Source organism: Antedon mediterranea, chromosome 4 (assembly GCF_964355755.1).
Source record: "Antedon mediterranea chromosome 4, ecAntMedi1.1, whole genome shotgun sequence".
Classification (NCBI taxonomy): domain Eukaryota; kingdom Metazoa; phylum Echinodermata; class Crinoidea; order Comatulida; family Antedonidae; genus Antedon; species Antedon mediterranea.
Window position 1 is genome coordinate 34,106,455 of NC_092673.1, and position 16,412 is coordinate 34,122,866.

The window sequence follows — 16,412 nt, forward strand, 5'->3', positions numbered from 1 at the left end:
CTTAAGCTCGGTTCTCACTATAGACGTGACGCAACGCAAAGACGTAGACGGAACGCGAACGAGTTAACAAACGAAAAGCGACTGTTCGCGAATAATCATTGCTTGAGATATTGGTCAAATCACTTACGTTTGAATAAAAAGTACGAATGAATTTAGCCGATTATTGTTTTGTACTTAACATTTCTATTAAAACTATTATGAATTTACAGTCATAGAGAAACTCTCAACTGCCAAGTGATATACTAGAAATTATTAGTAATATATTAACAATGTACTGTAAACATTTTTTTACATCGATATAAATTGTTTGACAAAAGTAGTTTTTACATCAATATAAATCGTATTCATAGCCAGAAAATCGCACTTATCACAGGAACTGTTTGTTTTAACACAAGTTAATCGCGCGCCTCTTTGTTTTGACCAGTTTAAAGTCCAGTATATTGTATTAAATATTTTATGAAATCTTTTATGATTAAAAGAATTCTCAGAACAATCATAAAAAAAGTAATTCTATGCTGAAAACAATCAGTGTGTAACATAGACTCTACCTCAGTCACAGATAGCGTTAATTTGTTAGGCTCGTCATACGTTGACGGATTACCTACTAAATTGGAAGTGAATTTATTAACGATGTATGTAAGTTATACGTGATATTATATTAGGCACATAGTTGTATTTGTACGCGTTAATCCGAGTGATACGGGTAGACCAGCTGAACAGACGGTCAATGTCAACTAAGGTTTGATTATTCACCTGGAGGTTTCATTCTGACCAGTGGTGTGGTCAGTGTAATCGATGTTCAGGCACTGAACTTTACACATAATATTAATAAGTGACCACAAAAGGGTAGTATTTAAAGAACAACGTTCAAACGCATAGCTTTATTACGAGTGATAACTTTTCCAACAAAATGCGCGTGCAAACGTTGATATGGTACTGCTTTATACGCGCGCGTTTACTTGATGATTTAAAGAACCACTCAATCTTAATCATGTGGCTTAAACATAGTTAACAATGGTACTGTGCGCGTTATTGAATGCGATTACGCAACAGAAATTGAAGTGCGGGTAAAAGTTGATAAAAATGGCAACGGATTGTGTACGCGTGTGATAAATGTGTTTCTTTAAGGTTTCACTGTCGATATCAATACACTAAATTCAACATTGATTTATTGGTTTAAACGAGGTACTATGATTTACGTTAATTGAAAATATTACTTCTTATTTTATTGATATTTCTTTCTTAAAATCTTGAAAGGTTGTTTGCCTTGCTTTTTGATATTTTATATTAGCTACTTTCTTTTGTTAAAGCTGTAAATTGATACTATGTTCATGTATTAATGAAATGCAACTCATTTAAAGCTACAACAGCTATAAACAGCAGTACGTTGAATAATTTATAAAACTGAAACAAATAAAAACTAACTGAAAACATAACAAATAATGAAAATATGTAGTGGATCAGTACAAAACTGATTAAGAGGACATATTCGGGACACAACAAATTGTCTCTTTAATAGAGGTGCATCTCGTGTTGTCTGCGATGTTAATATCTTGGGATCGCAGGAAAGATTATTTAAAGGGTTTCTTAAAGATTCTCCTGTATAGGATATTTTGTAGAGTTTAATTGAATTGAATTTTTTATTGCAATTATTTTAAGCTATCATGTCTTCACAACGGAACTATATTCACCTTTAAAACTATTCCCAATGCTAATAAACTATAGATCTAATAATTATTAACATTTAATCATTTTTCAATTACGTCTACAACTATCACACAGAAATGATTTTCATAATTTATATTACGTTGATATTGATGTAATACTGATATTGATACGATATTATCATTGCTGATAATGATGACTCCTGACAAGGCCAAGAATGGCATCTTATATCAAATTCCAAAATTGTAAATTATAGGTTTGCTCTTAAAGTCGTATGTTTGAAGTTGATAGTAACGCGAGAAAAACGCTTTGAGGTAAAACATTTCACGCATAAAAAACACATTATTGATAGTCAGAAAAAAAAATACTACTGAGTAAAGAAACGTAATTATTACTATTGTTTGTTCTTCTTTAATTGTATTTTAATATTAATCTAATTTCTTTTCATAAACACTGTATTATATTTAATTATGTTTCTCTTTTGTATATTTTGATTAAGACAGGACCACAATGTAAAACAAATACACTGTTATCTGTTTTATCCTGTATAAATATATTATTTATTATTATTATAATAGAAAGTATTGTACTGTTATATAATTTTAGTTAGTAATTTAAACTTTAATAATTATAAATACGTGTTACAGTATTATATATACCGGTATTAAATATTATTCTTCTTCTATAATTTCTTTTATATAATAATTTTTTTTCTTACGTATTATCAAATTAGACATATTTGGTATTGTAGTTTGTGAAATGACATCACCATGCTCTATATTGACAAATCAACGATTGTTGTCATAAAGAAATATGACACTTTAGACACTTAGTAAAGGTCACATGATCTATAAAGCAGACGATGTTATTCAATTATTTCTGTATCATTTGTTTTCCTTATTATTCTAACATGTTTCTTTTTCTTTCTTTCATTTTTTTTCTCATTTATTTGGCATCTCAATACATAACATTAAAAATACATCAATAATATATATAATCACCTTAAATATTAAAATACATCAAAAAAGCAAATAAAAAAGGCGGGATTAATGAAGTCTGACGATGCACGGGAAAACACATAAAGTGGTTTAAAGTAAAACAACTTAATTCCAATGTGGTCCCTAAAAAGATAGTAATTATAATTTTAACAAAACAAACATTATAAGACGGGGTTCATAAATATATAAGCATATAAGCAAAACATCTGATATAATGGCACAATAATAATTTATCTATGTTTAATTTTGTAATATTGTTTCAATTCAGTTTTAAATTTAGATGTGTTGGAAATTTGTTTAATATAGTCAGGAAGGTTATTCCATTCTCTGATTGCATTAAAATAGAATGTATTACATTCTATACCTTGGACTTTAGGTACAACAAAATTGAGTTTACTACCACGAGTGAAGTGACCGTGTAAGTTATTAACTCTACGAAAGTTTACTTTTTATTGTGGTTGTTCTTATTTATCAGTCTCTTCCCTAACTCCTTTATATTGTTTCTTCTTCACATTTTCTCTTATTTTCAACATTTCCTTTTATTTAAATCTTCTTTTTCAACATTTCTCTTCTCCTTCTATATTCTCTATTCTTTTTTAGCATCCCTTCTTTTCCATTCAACATTCCATCTTTTCCATTCAACATTCCAACTTTTCCTTCAACATTCCTTCTTCTCCAACATTTCTTCTTCTACTTTTCCTCTTCTTTTTATTTCTTCTTCACCTTCTGTTCTCTTTCCTTTTTCTTATACTTTCTTTCTTTTCGTCTTCTTCTTCTTCTTCTTCTGCTTCATCAACATCATCATCTTATTCTTCTTCTTCTTCTTCTTCTTCATCAACATCATCATCATCTTATTCTTCTTCTTCTTCTTCTTCTTCTTCATCAACATCATCATCAACATCATCATCATCTTATTCTTCTTCTTCTTCTATTTACACGTACGATTATCTAAATTTTGACGAACTATTTTAATGAACTAACATAAGCTTTATCCAACATAAACTTGTTTCGCCAGATTTTTAACCAATCAATAATCACACTATTGATTTGAATCCATTTAATTAAGCATGTGTAAGTGTAAACAGTTTACCATAGTTGGTACACTTAATAATTGTTCACTGGGACATGCAAACAAAACAGAAATCACGATTCTGAACGCGATCGCCGTGTTTGAAATTCAACTCAGCTTACTTTGAACTTTGTCTTTGAGCTTATGCGCATGCCTACAAAACAATTATTGTTTTGATTCGGAAGTCATAGTATTTGCGAACGCTATCACATCACCTTATATTTCTACTGCGGTGGTTCCGCCGCGTACAAAGTCTTGATTTATTCTGCTGGCCATTTCACTTTTACTAATTTTGTTAAATATACTCCTTATGTTCAAAATGGAAACATCAAATTAATTTATAGCCTAAAGTTAACTGCGTTCTTCTCTCATTGATTATAGAGGCTGTATAATTAATGCTCTCATTTTTCTTCTAAGTATATTTTACTCATTCATCTTCTCCATTGTTGCTGTCGTGGTTTTCAGAAGGTTTAAGTCATTTCTATCCACCGATAAAGTTAATATAATATGAGTTAAAACTGAACGTGGAAACGTTTCCGTTATTTTATTTAAACTTTATCCAAAGCAGCAGCAGTCCATTTTTATAATTTGTATGGTTCATTAACTAACTTTGACCAATAATATTTAGCCATACTCCAAATAGCTACCAAATTGCAATGTTACTGTGGCCAATCAGGAGCACCACAGTATACGAATTATAAGTATAATATTATTATAAGATGATTTCTAGACTATTTTTAGAAGTTATTTTTATATGAACGTGTCTTACTTTATAATTTAAATAATCATTAACCTTATAACGACATTTTAGGCCTTGGAATTAAGACTGAAATTAAATAAATAAATTAAATATTTCTATAAAAAAATTACTTAAACAGACATTTGACAACAAATTGGATTGAAAAATATATATATATATATATACTAAAAAAATGTAATTTAAAGCAAAAAAATAGTCAAATTGGCTGCTATTCAATGGGTTTTTGGTTGAATTAATTTTGTAATCTTTTTATTTTATTTTTTTTTTCTACGGAAGTGATTAACCTTATTAAAACTACAAAATAATCTATTCAATGACTGATTTTATTAATATTTTTTATTCATGTTTTTGGGGGACACATTTTTAAATAAAAATGGTAAAACAGAAATTTAAATCATCTTCTAATTCCATGTAACTCGTAAAACTCTTTCTAAATGCCAAGTTCTTAGATTCATCAACATGTTAGTCACTATCTATAGATAGTTATAGATATATTGACGTTTTATATATAGATGTTATGGAACGCCAAAAGGGCAACATTGTATCACCTGTAAACCTGACGTCAAAGATCTGGAAGTCAGTCGTTTCTGCAAAAATTAGGTCGGGTCTGCCTGCCACACGCAGCGTTATTATAAACTGCACTTTGCGACAGCATGGCTTCATGAAAATTGTAATTTTTAAAATCACAAAATGTAATGAATTAGGCCTACACTTATCGTGGCTCTATCTGTATTTCTACTATGAAAATGTACGTCGCGGACGTGGCGATCTTCAACGATACAACTATGTTATATGTAAGTTTGTAACTTACTAATAGCCCTACAATGAGTGCGGTACGGATTAAAACTTGGTTCGCACTAGGACGCAACGCAAGGATATAAGCGCAAAGCGCAACACAAGCGAATCGTTCGTCCTATAGTGGGAACCAAGCTTTAGGTTTGTACGAGTTTCGTTATATTAGCCCTTTGTAATGGTACGTAGATTTATATATAGAAACAGTGCTGTGTTTTTCTCTATTTTAGTCCCTACTAGATTGAAGGATACGCCAATTTACGAGAATGACCCGGCTGATCAGTTTTGTAACTAGGTTTAAACTACGTGTAAATTGACATATAATCAGTGTGTACGCCGTTGGCCCTGTACATCATAGATTTAAGATAAGGGTGTTCACTGATTGCTACCACTGCTGTATATTCTGTGACAGTTGCAATATTAATGTAATCTTTGCTGTAGGTTGCAGCTAATTACAAATAATATATCACCTACTTTCACACCGGTGAAAAGATAACATCAGTAATGTTCGCTGAACTGGATATTGATCGATTGTGTAAACGATATTATCATTGGCCCGTTTTCATCAATTTAGAAACTTTAATACTTGGGTAATTGTGTTACATGACACGTTCACAGTATTGGTAATGGTTTTAGTAAAACATAATATGAGGCTTATGTTATACAACCTCTAATAAGGGGACACCTTCGGGACCCAATAAAATATACCAACAGTATAATAATATTATATTTAAGGAAAGTTTCCATTTAATAGGGGTGTGACTCCTATGCTTTAAGCTCGAAAAGTACACGCGAGATGCCCGCGTGTTATGCAATTTGTTTCATTCATTCGTTTACTATAAATGGAAATTATCTTTTTGTATAAAAACCAAATACGTTAAGAATGTTGTGCCAAGTCTAACATTTTTCTGATGTTTGGTCACCAGTCGGCGTTTCGATATGTGTCTGAAACTTACGAGCTTATGTAGTATACGTATGAAACGCCATATGTGCCAACATATTTGTATTTTTGCTAATATTAGGCCTAAGTAAAAACATCTGGAGTCTACACTAATGAATGAGAATGTGTACGTTGAAATGTCAGGTATCCGATACAATCATCGGAACGTGTGAACCTGATTTGTCTACACTAATGAATGAGAATGTGTACGTTGAAATGTCAGGTATCCGATACAATCATCGGAACGTGTGAACCTGATTTGTCTACACTAATGAATGAGAATGTGTACGTTGAAATGTCAGGTATCCGATACAATCATCGGAACGTGTGAACCTGATTTGTCTACACTAATGAATGAGAATGTGTACGTTGAAATGTCAGGTATCCGATACAATCATCATCGGAACGTGTGAACCTGATTTGTCTACACTAATGAATGAGAATGTGTACGTTGAAATGTCAGGTATCCGATACAATCATCATCGGAACGTGTGAACCTGATTTGTCTACACTAATGAATGAGAATGTGTACGTTGAAATGTCAGGTATCCGATACAATCATCATCGGAACGTGTGAACCTGATTTGTCTACACTAATGAATGAGAATGTGTACGTTGAAATGTCAGGTATCCGATACAATCATCGGAACGTGTGAACCTGATTTGTCTACACTAATGAATGAGAATGTGTACGTTGAAATGTCAGGTATCCGATACAATCATCGGAACGTGTGAACCTGATTTGTCTACACTAATGAATGAGAATGTGTACGTTGAAATGTCCGGTATCCGATACAATCATCATCGGAACGTGTGAACCTGATTTGTCTACACTAATGAATGAGAATGTGTACGTTGAAATGTCAGGTATCCGATACAATCATCATCGGAACGTGTGAACCTGATTTGTCTACACTAATGAATGAGAATGTGTACGTTGAAATGTCAGGTATCCGATACAATCATCGGAACGTGTGAACCTGATTTGTCTACACTAATGAATGAGAATGTGTACGTTGAAATGTCAGGTATCCGATACAATCATCGGAACGTGTGAACCTGATTTGTCTACACTAATGAATGAGAATGTGTACGTTGAAATGTCAGGTATCCGATACAATCATCATCGTAACGTGTGAACCTGATTTGTCTACACTAATGAATGAGAATGTGTACGTTGAAATGTCAGGTATCCGATACAATCATCATCGGAACGTGTGAACCTGATTTGTCTACACTAATGAATGAGAATGTGTACGTTGAAATGTCAGGTATCCGATACAATCATCATCGAAACGTGTGAACCTGATTTGTCTACACTAATGAATGAGAATGTGTACGTTGAAATGTCAGGTATCCGATACAATCATCGGAACGTGTGAACCTGATTTGTCTACACTAATGAATGAGAATGTGTACGTTGAAATGTCAGGTATCCGATACAATCATCGGAACGTGTGAACCTGATTTGTCTACACTAATGAATGAGAATGTGTACGTTGAAATGTCAGGTATCCGATACGATCATCGGAACGTGTGAACCTCGGACACCGCAGATAGGTATGGTTTCATTATAATAAAATGTGTTTACTAGGATTGATAACAAACAATGATTTATATAATAATACAGTTCTAGAGATGCAGTAGTAGACCTGATGACGTAAAAGTTGAACATAAATTTAAGCTTAGTTATCACTAGACGAAAATAGTATATTTGTGTGTTAGCTAAACTATTTCAAGGTTGTTATTCAGTTGTCTGTGTATTATTAATGATTACAATTTAAGCACTGGAAAAATGACAATGCTGTGGGTATCAGTGGCTGGATTTCAATGGAGATGCAAATAAAATAAGCACTGAAAAAATGACAATGTTGTGGGTATCAGTGGCTGAACTCAATGGAGATGCAAATAAAATAAGCACTGGAAAAATGACAATGCTCTGGGTATCCGTGGCTGGATTTCAATGGAGATGCAAATAAAATAAGCACTGAAAAAATGACAATGTTGTGGGTATCAGTGGCTGGATCTCAATAGAGATAAAAAAAAAATAGCGAAAAGCTAAATATACTAATATAATTATTATAAATAAGATATTGATGTGAAAATGAATGAATACATTTAACATAATCTTCATTTTCATAAAAGTTGTACAAAATCCTTTGAAATTTGAAACCATAGGAACAACTTTTTGCATTGAACGTGTATAGTAATTCGATAAATATGAGATTATTAAAATAAAATACAATTTCATAACATGTTATTACGCCTGTCTAGTGAATCCATCTATATTATAACAATGTAATCTATAGAGAACAAACAAAGCATCGTAAATGTTCATATCTTGCTTAAATGATTTCGCTCTACTTTTATTTTCATCTACACACACACAAGTGACAGTTACAATGTATGATGAGTAGCCGGCTTAACATCCAGGCAGGAGGGCGTAATGGTAAACACACTCAACATATGTGTGCTCATGAGTTATATGTGACTTTCACGAATTCTCAATAATACAATTGTTTAAAAATGACTATTGCACGCCATGTGACCCACAATTGTCCAATCAAATGACAGGAATTTATTTAGGTGTTATATTATACACAATATAATAATAAAGGAAAACATTACTAATCACTTTGTTTTTTAAAGCCAAATAATAATTGTAAATATAAAACTATTACAGTTTAACCTATGACCTTTTGTTTATCAGCATTATAGAAATGTAACAATGTTTTGATGGTGCGTAAAATGTGTGTCAATTTTCGATATTGTATCTATCATTTTCCATGTCATGAGACACCTGTAACAATGTCACATGTCACGCTGTAATTAGCATAATCTTAAAACATATTTCATGATACGTCATACGTAACGCCCATGACATTTTTTGACGCGAACGTGCATGATGCACGTGATCCACTGTATCAAGGAAATTGCTTTGATACTGAACTACTGATGTATAAGAAGCTATTCAGTACCGATAAATGAGTGGAGATGAATTCATCTTGAAGAAAAACACGAGCTAGGTATACCATGACGTCATCGTAACAATTGCTGGAGTATAATCTTTTATTATAATCGCGTCGATATCCAATACGTAAGACCATCATTGAAGTTGATTTTTGTGTCTAAAAGTTATACAATTTGTGCAATCACTTTTAATATTAGTTGATCACTGAAGACAATAAAATTCTGAAGTATATCCTACTAGATGATCGAATCACTTAAATGATAATACTGTTTGTGGACATTGTACACCAACATACGTTTACGAGAAAGCTTTTGTTGACAAGAATTATTCATACTCTACTATTGTTTTGATAATATTCCCGTTCCCGTTACCGTTACCGTTACCGTTCCCGTTACCGTTCCATCATCACCAAGATTGTTATTACTGTATGTATTCATCTTAATCTAATAAAATATTTTTACAAAAATAACGAGAAGTCATAGTTTATTGAAATGAGAAAAGAAATTTCTATACAAAAAAATAATCTTCCTCAATTGTACCACATAATTATTTTCATTCTCATTATCTCTTTATTATTAACGTAATATGTATCATAATGATACCACTACATACTGCGCTTCAACATAATGTTGCTTCAAACATAAACACAGTATAAATAGCGTCTATATCCCTCAACACATGAACGCGCAAGACATGTTGCGTCAAACATAAACACTGTAAATAGGGTATATGCCCTTTAATGCATGAACGCGCAAGACATGTTGCGTCAAACATAAACACCGTAAATAGGGTATTATGTCCTTCAACACATGAACGCACAAGACATGTTGCGTCAAACATAAACACCATAAATAGGGTATATACCCTTTAATGCATGAACGCGCAAGACATGTTGCGTCAAAAATAAACACCGTATGAATACCGCCTGTGCTTCTCAACACATGAAACGCACAAGACGTGTTGCGTCAAACATAAACACCATAAATAGGGTATATGTCCTTCAACACATGAACGCACAAGACATGTTGCGTCAAACATAAACACCGTAAATAGGGTATATGCCTTTTAAAGCATGAACGCGCAAGACGTGTTGCGTCAAACATAAACACCATAAATAGGGTATGGCCTTTAACACATGAACGCACAAAGACATGTTGCGTCAAACATAAACACCGTAAATAGCGTCTCATTCTCCACAAAACATCAGCGCAAAACCGGATTCCGTTGTTACGTAACCTAACCTGCGTATGAAAGACACATAACACACAAACAACACGCTTATTACTAAATTTACACGTTTAAAAAAATATAAAACCGTTAATATTATTGTGCAACAGCTTCGCTACATTAACGACCATTACACAAATAACCTTTTGGTTAATTTTAAGATAAAAGTATTCTCCGAAACTGTTATAGTGTATCCGTTTCTTTATTACAGATATATTTATGATCAACTCCTTTGTCCATATGTTCCATTCTTAATTTTCATAATTTTTACCGGTCTCTTGTTGGCTCTGAAACCATAAGATGGATTCAATCAATAGTTTTAGACTTCGATTTTCCTGATCATTTCTAGTGTGATCTGTAAATAAATGATGATGTTTCATAATGAATAATCGTTTAATGCATTACACGGCTGCAATATATCTATTGTTTTGATACAGGAATAATAAATATCTATACTTAGCATCGTTAACCATCGTAGACAGGTAAATTGCTTGTTTATTTAAAGTTTCAAGAGCATTCCAAGTTGTAGATTTACTTCTTCTTCAGCTGACTGCATTGAACGACTGTACAAGTAGACAAAAATGTCTGCTCTATCTGCCTTTTCGTAACGCGATGAGTTCTATCTTATCGAGACGTTAAATGTATTCGTTTACCATGAGTGGAAGTCGTCCTCTCCTACTTTTAAACAAATTAACCGGTTGAAAAAAATAGAGTACGGTCTTAGAAAACGTATAGTCACTATTAACACGTACGCGTGTTTTAGTAGAAAATGTGATGACGTCATTTACATTTGTGTAGCAAAAACTATTGCCCGTTACGATTAGTCGACTGCGTCTATTTGGAGCGTGCTGGTAATCAACTGAATACAATTTAGCTTGTTCGGCTTGAAGGTTGACGCTTTCATCTCTCAACTCATGGCGTTCGAGACGTTCATTGTATCAAACGCGTTTTATGAGTAGTTGTATACCGACGCCAGTCGTACGGAAGATATTACGTGTTGTGCTACTACACTGCAAGTGATTATACTTATACGCTACCGTATTCAACACGCGTGGATATATCTTGTAAATGGGGGAGAAAACAGTAACGCATTTTCTGTGTGATTTTTTTGTTGGATAAATTATTAATCTAAAAGGATCAACAAAAAGACCGATGCACATTTTTTCTACCTTACGGATCCGTAAAAGACATGCTGTCATCGGCTCGTTAGCCCGTCAGGATTTATATATTGTTCATTGTCGTAACACTTTCCGGTAATATGCACTATTCTACATTTTTATATTACTTGTGTTGTTATTGGTCATCCTATATAACGCTGGTTAATACTACCAAACGTGTATCCAAAAACCCAGGTGAGTGTTGTTTTAAACCGTTTATAGTTCGACTGAAAAACGCGAGCGCAGCAAGCAGCAGACGGTACGCGAAGAATGCCTGATACCGCCAGAGGCAACGTTCTTCAGCGACCCCTTCTTTGCTGTATCTACCAGCAGGGCACAGTCCTGAAATACAGATACATGTTGAAAGTATTATTTCTACGAATGATAAATTACAACATCACTGCCTTCGTAGTTAGACTTGAAGCAAATTATCAACTTATAGCAATATATATTACATTCATATAACTCATAATTTATTGATTCGCAGGAAAAAGCCGTCATTCGTTATATAACTTATTACCATGGTATTTCTCCATGGTATTACATAACGATCTATTTAATAATTGTTTGTTTTTACAAGTTATTCTTGGCCACCCTACCACATAATGCCGACCGAGGCTTAGTAAAATGACACAAAAATCAAACACACAAGATATTCTTGACCACCCTACCACATAATGCCGACCAAGGCTTAGTAAAATGACACAAAAATCACACACACACAAGTTATTCTTGCCCCCCTACCACATAATGCCGACCGAGGCTTAGTAAAATGACACAAAAATCACACACACACACAAGTTATTCTTGGCCACCCTACCACATTATGCCGACCGAGGCTTAGTAAAATGACACAAAAATCACACACACACCCTACGTTCAGAAATGAATACGGGACTTACCTTACAAATTATTCATTAATGTCATTACTGGTAAAAAGTGTATACCTACATTATTGCGTAAAATATTGGGTAATACGAACCTCTCTCACAAAAAATGAATTATTGGGCTTATGGTTATTTGAAATACCTTTTTATTAGGCCTACATATTTTACCCCATAACTCATTTATCGTTTCTTTAGGTGTTCAACAAAGTACTCCAATCCAGTGATAAAATAACCTATGCTAGTTTTCATTAGCTTATTCAAATCATAATTTATAAAATTCGTATACACTCATACTTTTTGGAAGCTCGATTATTTATTCTTGTGAGATGTTATAATTTTCAGTTAATTAGTCCATTAAATTCACTATAAATACAAATGATTTTAGGAATATTTGCGGCTTACTCCCTAAGCGCGGTGAAGAGATATAAATCAAAGATTCTCCACTATCACAAGAATTAACGGTAGCGTTGGCGTACGATTTGTGCTGTCTTATTTCATAATGATGTAAAGAAAACGTAGTAAATTCTCTTTAAAATTTTCCGCATGATTACACCTGTCTATAATCCAATTATTTCTTTATTATTTTGTCTGATTCTTATATTTATATTTAAAATGAAATTGTTCTGACGAATGTATAAAAAAATGAAATCTCGGTCTGGTAACACCGTAAATGAGGATGAAATAAGCACAGTGTCTTTCTGTTTGGCGCGGTGCTTATGATTGTGGTAATTACGATGATAATAATTATAAAATTGACGTAAAAGTCGATCTTAGTAAGTTATCATATTTTGGTTAATCATACGTAGATGCTCGTAACGCTCTGTTACGTTGAACTATTTGATAGCATGCGATTGAAAATCTCTTTTATTTGCGATAGATCTGATATTCGAACATATTGAAAGTCTGTATACACAATGAATTCGATTTGACCTGAACTAAATTAGTTGAATATTTTGGTTGTGGTCGAAATAAATATCATACCGGCCAAATCGGACTATGGCCTATTCCTTGTTCATACTGTTTAGTAAAATATTGTTAATTTTATTTTATGTTATGACAGTTTAGAGACAAGAGAGTCAGGCCACATAGCCGTCAAGGCAAGCGGACAATTAGGAGGGTTCCTTCTTATAATCAAAGACAAACGTATAGGCCTAAAAAAGATACTCTGCACAAGTCTTTGATAGTGGAGTTCTGTCATATACCTGTACTAGGTCCATGGTTCTGTGATGAAAACAAAATCCTTAGCATATGACATGATTTTAAACCAAGACCCTGGGATTGGTAGCCAACCATCTAAACCACCAAACCAAAGCTCCACTCCGATCCACAAACACTTGAACAAACACCATTAACATAAATCAGAATTGTCAACAGTGGAAAAACTACAATATAACTAACTGAAGCTTTAAAATAGTGGTGATAGAATGGTATTCAGTAAGTAGGCCTACAAACACACAACATTGTCTAAAGAGAACAGAATTATTTTTCCAGTTTGATACGACAATCGGAAACGTACTGCTGTTTCGGTGATTTGTGTAACAAAATTGAATAAATGAAATATGATTCTATACTATGACAATCTTAATTTGATACAGCGAAACTTGTGCTGGATTACTTTATCGGCTTTTCACTCAACCCTATCAAAAATCGGTTTCATCGTTGTCATACATTTCGGAATAATTGTCGTAGGCGTTAAAATAGTCGTTGGCGTTGTCCAATCGTCACCATCCTCTTCGACAACGACGACGACGTATTAATGGTCACCATCACTGTGTAATTATTAAAACATCAACGTCATCATTGTCGTTGTCCTTTATAATTGTCATCAACGACGACGTAATAATCATTTATTATCAACACCACAATCGTCACCATTGTCGGTATAATCTTAATTTTCATCGTCTTCATAAACGCCATCGACGGCGACGACGTAATAATTGTCGCTATCGCTGTCTATCAACATCACAATCGTCACCATTGTCGTTATCATATTAATTGTAAATTTCTCCAAAACCGTCGTCAACGACTTAATAATCGTAGCCATCGCTGTCTATAATCAACAGCACACTCGTCACCATCGTCGTTAACATAATTATTGTCACCGTCTTCATAAACGACGAAGACGTAATAATTGCCGCCACTTCTGTCTATCAACCTCACAATCGTCACCATTGTCGTTATCATATTGTCACCGCCTTCATAAACGCCGTCGACGGCGATGACGTAATAATCGTAGCCATTGCTGTCTATTATCAACATTATAATCGTTATCATTGTTGTTGTCTCATTGCCCCTTTCTTCATTGTCATGCGGCGTCTTCATCCTAATTATCGCCGTCTTCACCATCATCGTATATCAAAATAAGTTTTCAACAGAACGTTGACGCGCGCTTACAATTCAACAACCTATATCAATAATTCAACGCGCGCGTATCGTATCACCATAATTGCAATTATTACAGACAGGTTTTCAAAAGATTCCTTAAACACAAATTAAGGGTAAATTGTTAAAAGATAATTGCTTATCAAGAATATATTCAATCACAAATAAATCTATTAATGTTTTTGCTTCATTATTAAGCCATGCATCGAAGGTCATTGGATGCCCAATTACCGCGCTTAAAGTGTTGATGATACCAAGTAAATAACGGCTGAATATTCATCGTCCGATTCTTAATCATATCATTGCAATGTTCATTAAAATATCTAGGCCAGATTCTAGTCCACAAGTTGGCCACTGAACCGGTGTAATTCGTTTTGCAAACCCTTTTATTGATTGCGTCGTCGTTCCTCAATAACCCAAGGCTAAACGGATATACAACGAGGAGAAATTGTACCTATTTCGGTGTATTTAAGTTACGACATTAAATGAACAGAAACTATAAAAAGCGCCTCGTCGATATTACATCATATGGTAATAATTATTGAATTCTAAAGTTACAACTTAGAACATTATGAAAAAATGACATTTACATCATTATTATGGCTCCGATATTATTAATATTATTGTTTCGATAGGGATAAGAAAAAAACACTGGAGACGAGAAAAAAAAAGAGAACATTATACATAGGCCCATATTAGGAGGGAGAACTGTTTGCAATGTTTTAGGCTGAGTCTACAACTAGCCGATACTCGATACTGTATCTCTGGCAAATTCTGTAAGACGGTGTCACATGTTTATCACATGACGTGTATCAATAATGTAACTGTCTATATCGTAGGCCATAATGTTAACCTAATTTTTACTTGAACATAACAGTCGTAGTATGTGACATTGTATTACAAAATCTGCCCATGATACTGGGTATAAAATGCAATGTGGAGATACAGTACTAAGTGCTATGATTGGTCAATTGGTCAATTCTTACCTAAAATATAGTAGGCCTATAACTAGGCCTATATAAAACTGTTTTAAAACAAATACATCTTTCTTGAAATATAAATCTTAAATAGTAAGCTGTTTTTTGACGTCATCATCAAAATTATTATCATTATTTAAGCTGAATGAAATGTATATCTACCTTCAGCGACTATAACGTAAAGCGGGAACGGACGTTTGGTTTAATAATTGAAAATCGTGGGAAGAATATATGAAGAGTTCACATCAGTTCCTTGAGGAAACAACGGAACGGAATGACCGCTCATGACATGTGTGAATGCGAGTTATAGTTCTGTCCATTTCTTGTGAATACGGTTTAAAGTATTTTATACTTACGGTTTATTATAAAGCAAAAGTTTGTTGACGTCTTATGATAAGACACTATTTGAAATAACCGTATGTGTTGAGTTACATAAAAGCGCATAGCAGTACATTGTCGATAATACATCATTACATTATGAACCTACAATATTATTACAGTTTTATGTTACATCATGAACCTATGTTATCTATATTTTGAATAATAAAACTGTAAAACGTGTTGTTCATATTAAATTAAGTAAGTAT

At 33.3% G+C, this 16,412-nt stretch overlaps 1 protein-coding gene across 2 annotated transcripts in view; it reads left to right on the plus strand.

Moving 5' to 3' along the window:
* The window catches only part of LOC140047391 (neuronal acetylcholine receptor subunit alpha-10-like), a 57,574-nt gene that overhangs the window by 24,829 nt on the left and 16,333 nt on the right, over positions 1–16,412 (plus strand). Inside the window, exon 1 of one of the 2 annotated variants that reach the window (XM_072092393.1) lies at positions 11,329–11,774. The exons of the other annotated variant lie outside the window; for it this stretch is intronic. Within the exon in view, the coding sequence (XP_071948494.1) occupies positions 11,681–11,774 (94 nt within the window). The 5' untranslated portion in view covers positions 11,329–11,680. Of the gene's footprint in view, positions 1–11,328; positions 11,775–16,412 lie in introns of those variants that run through there. 2 annotated transcript variants of the gene reach the window in all.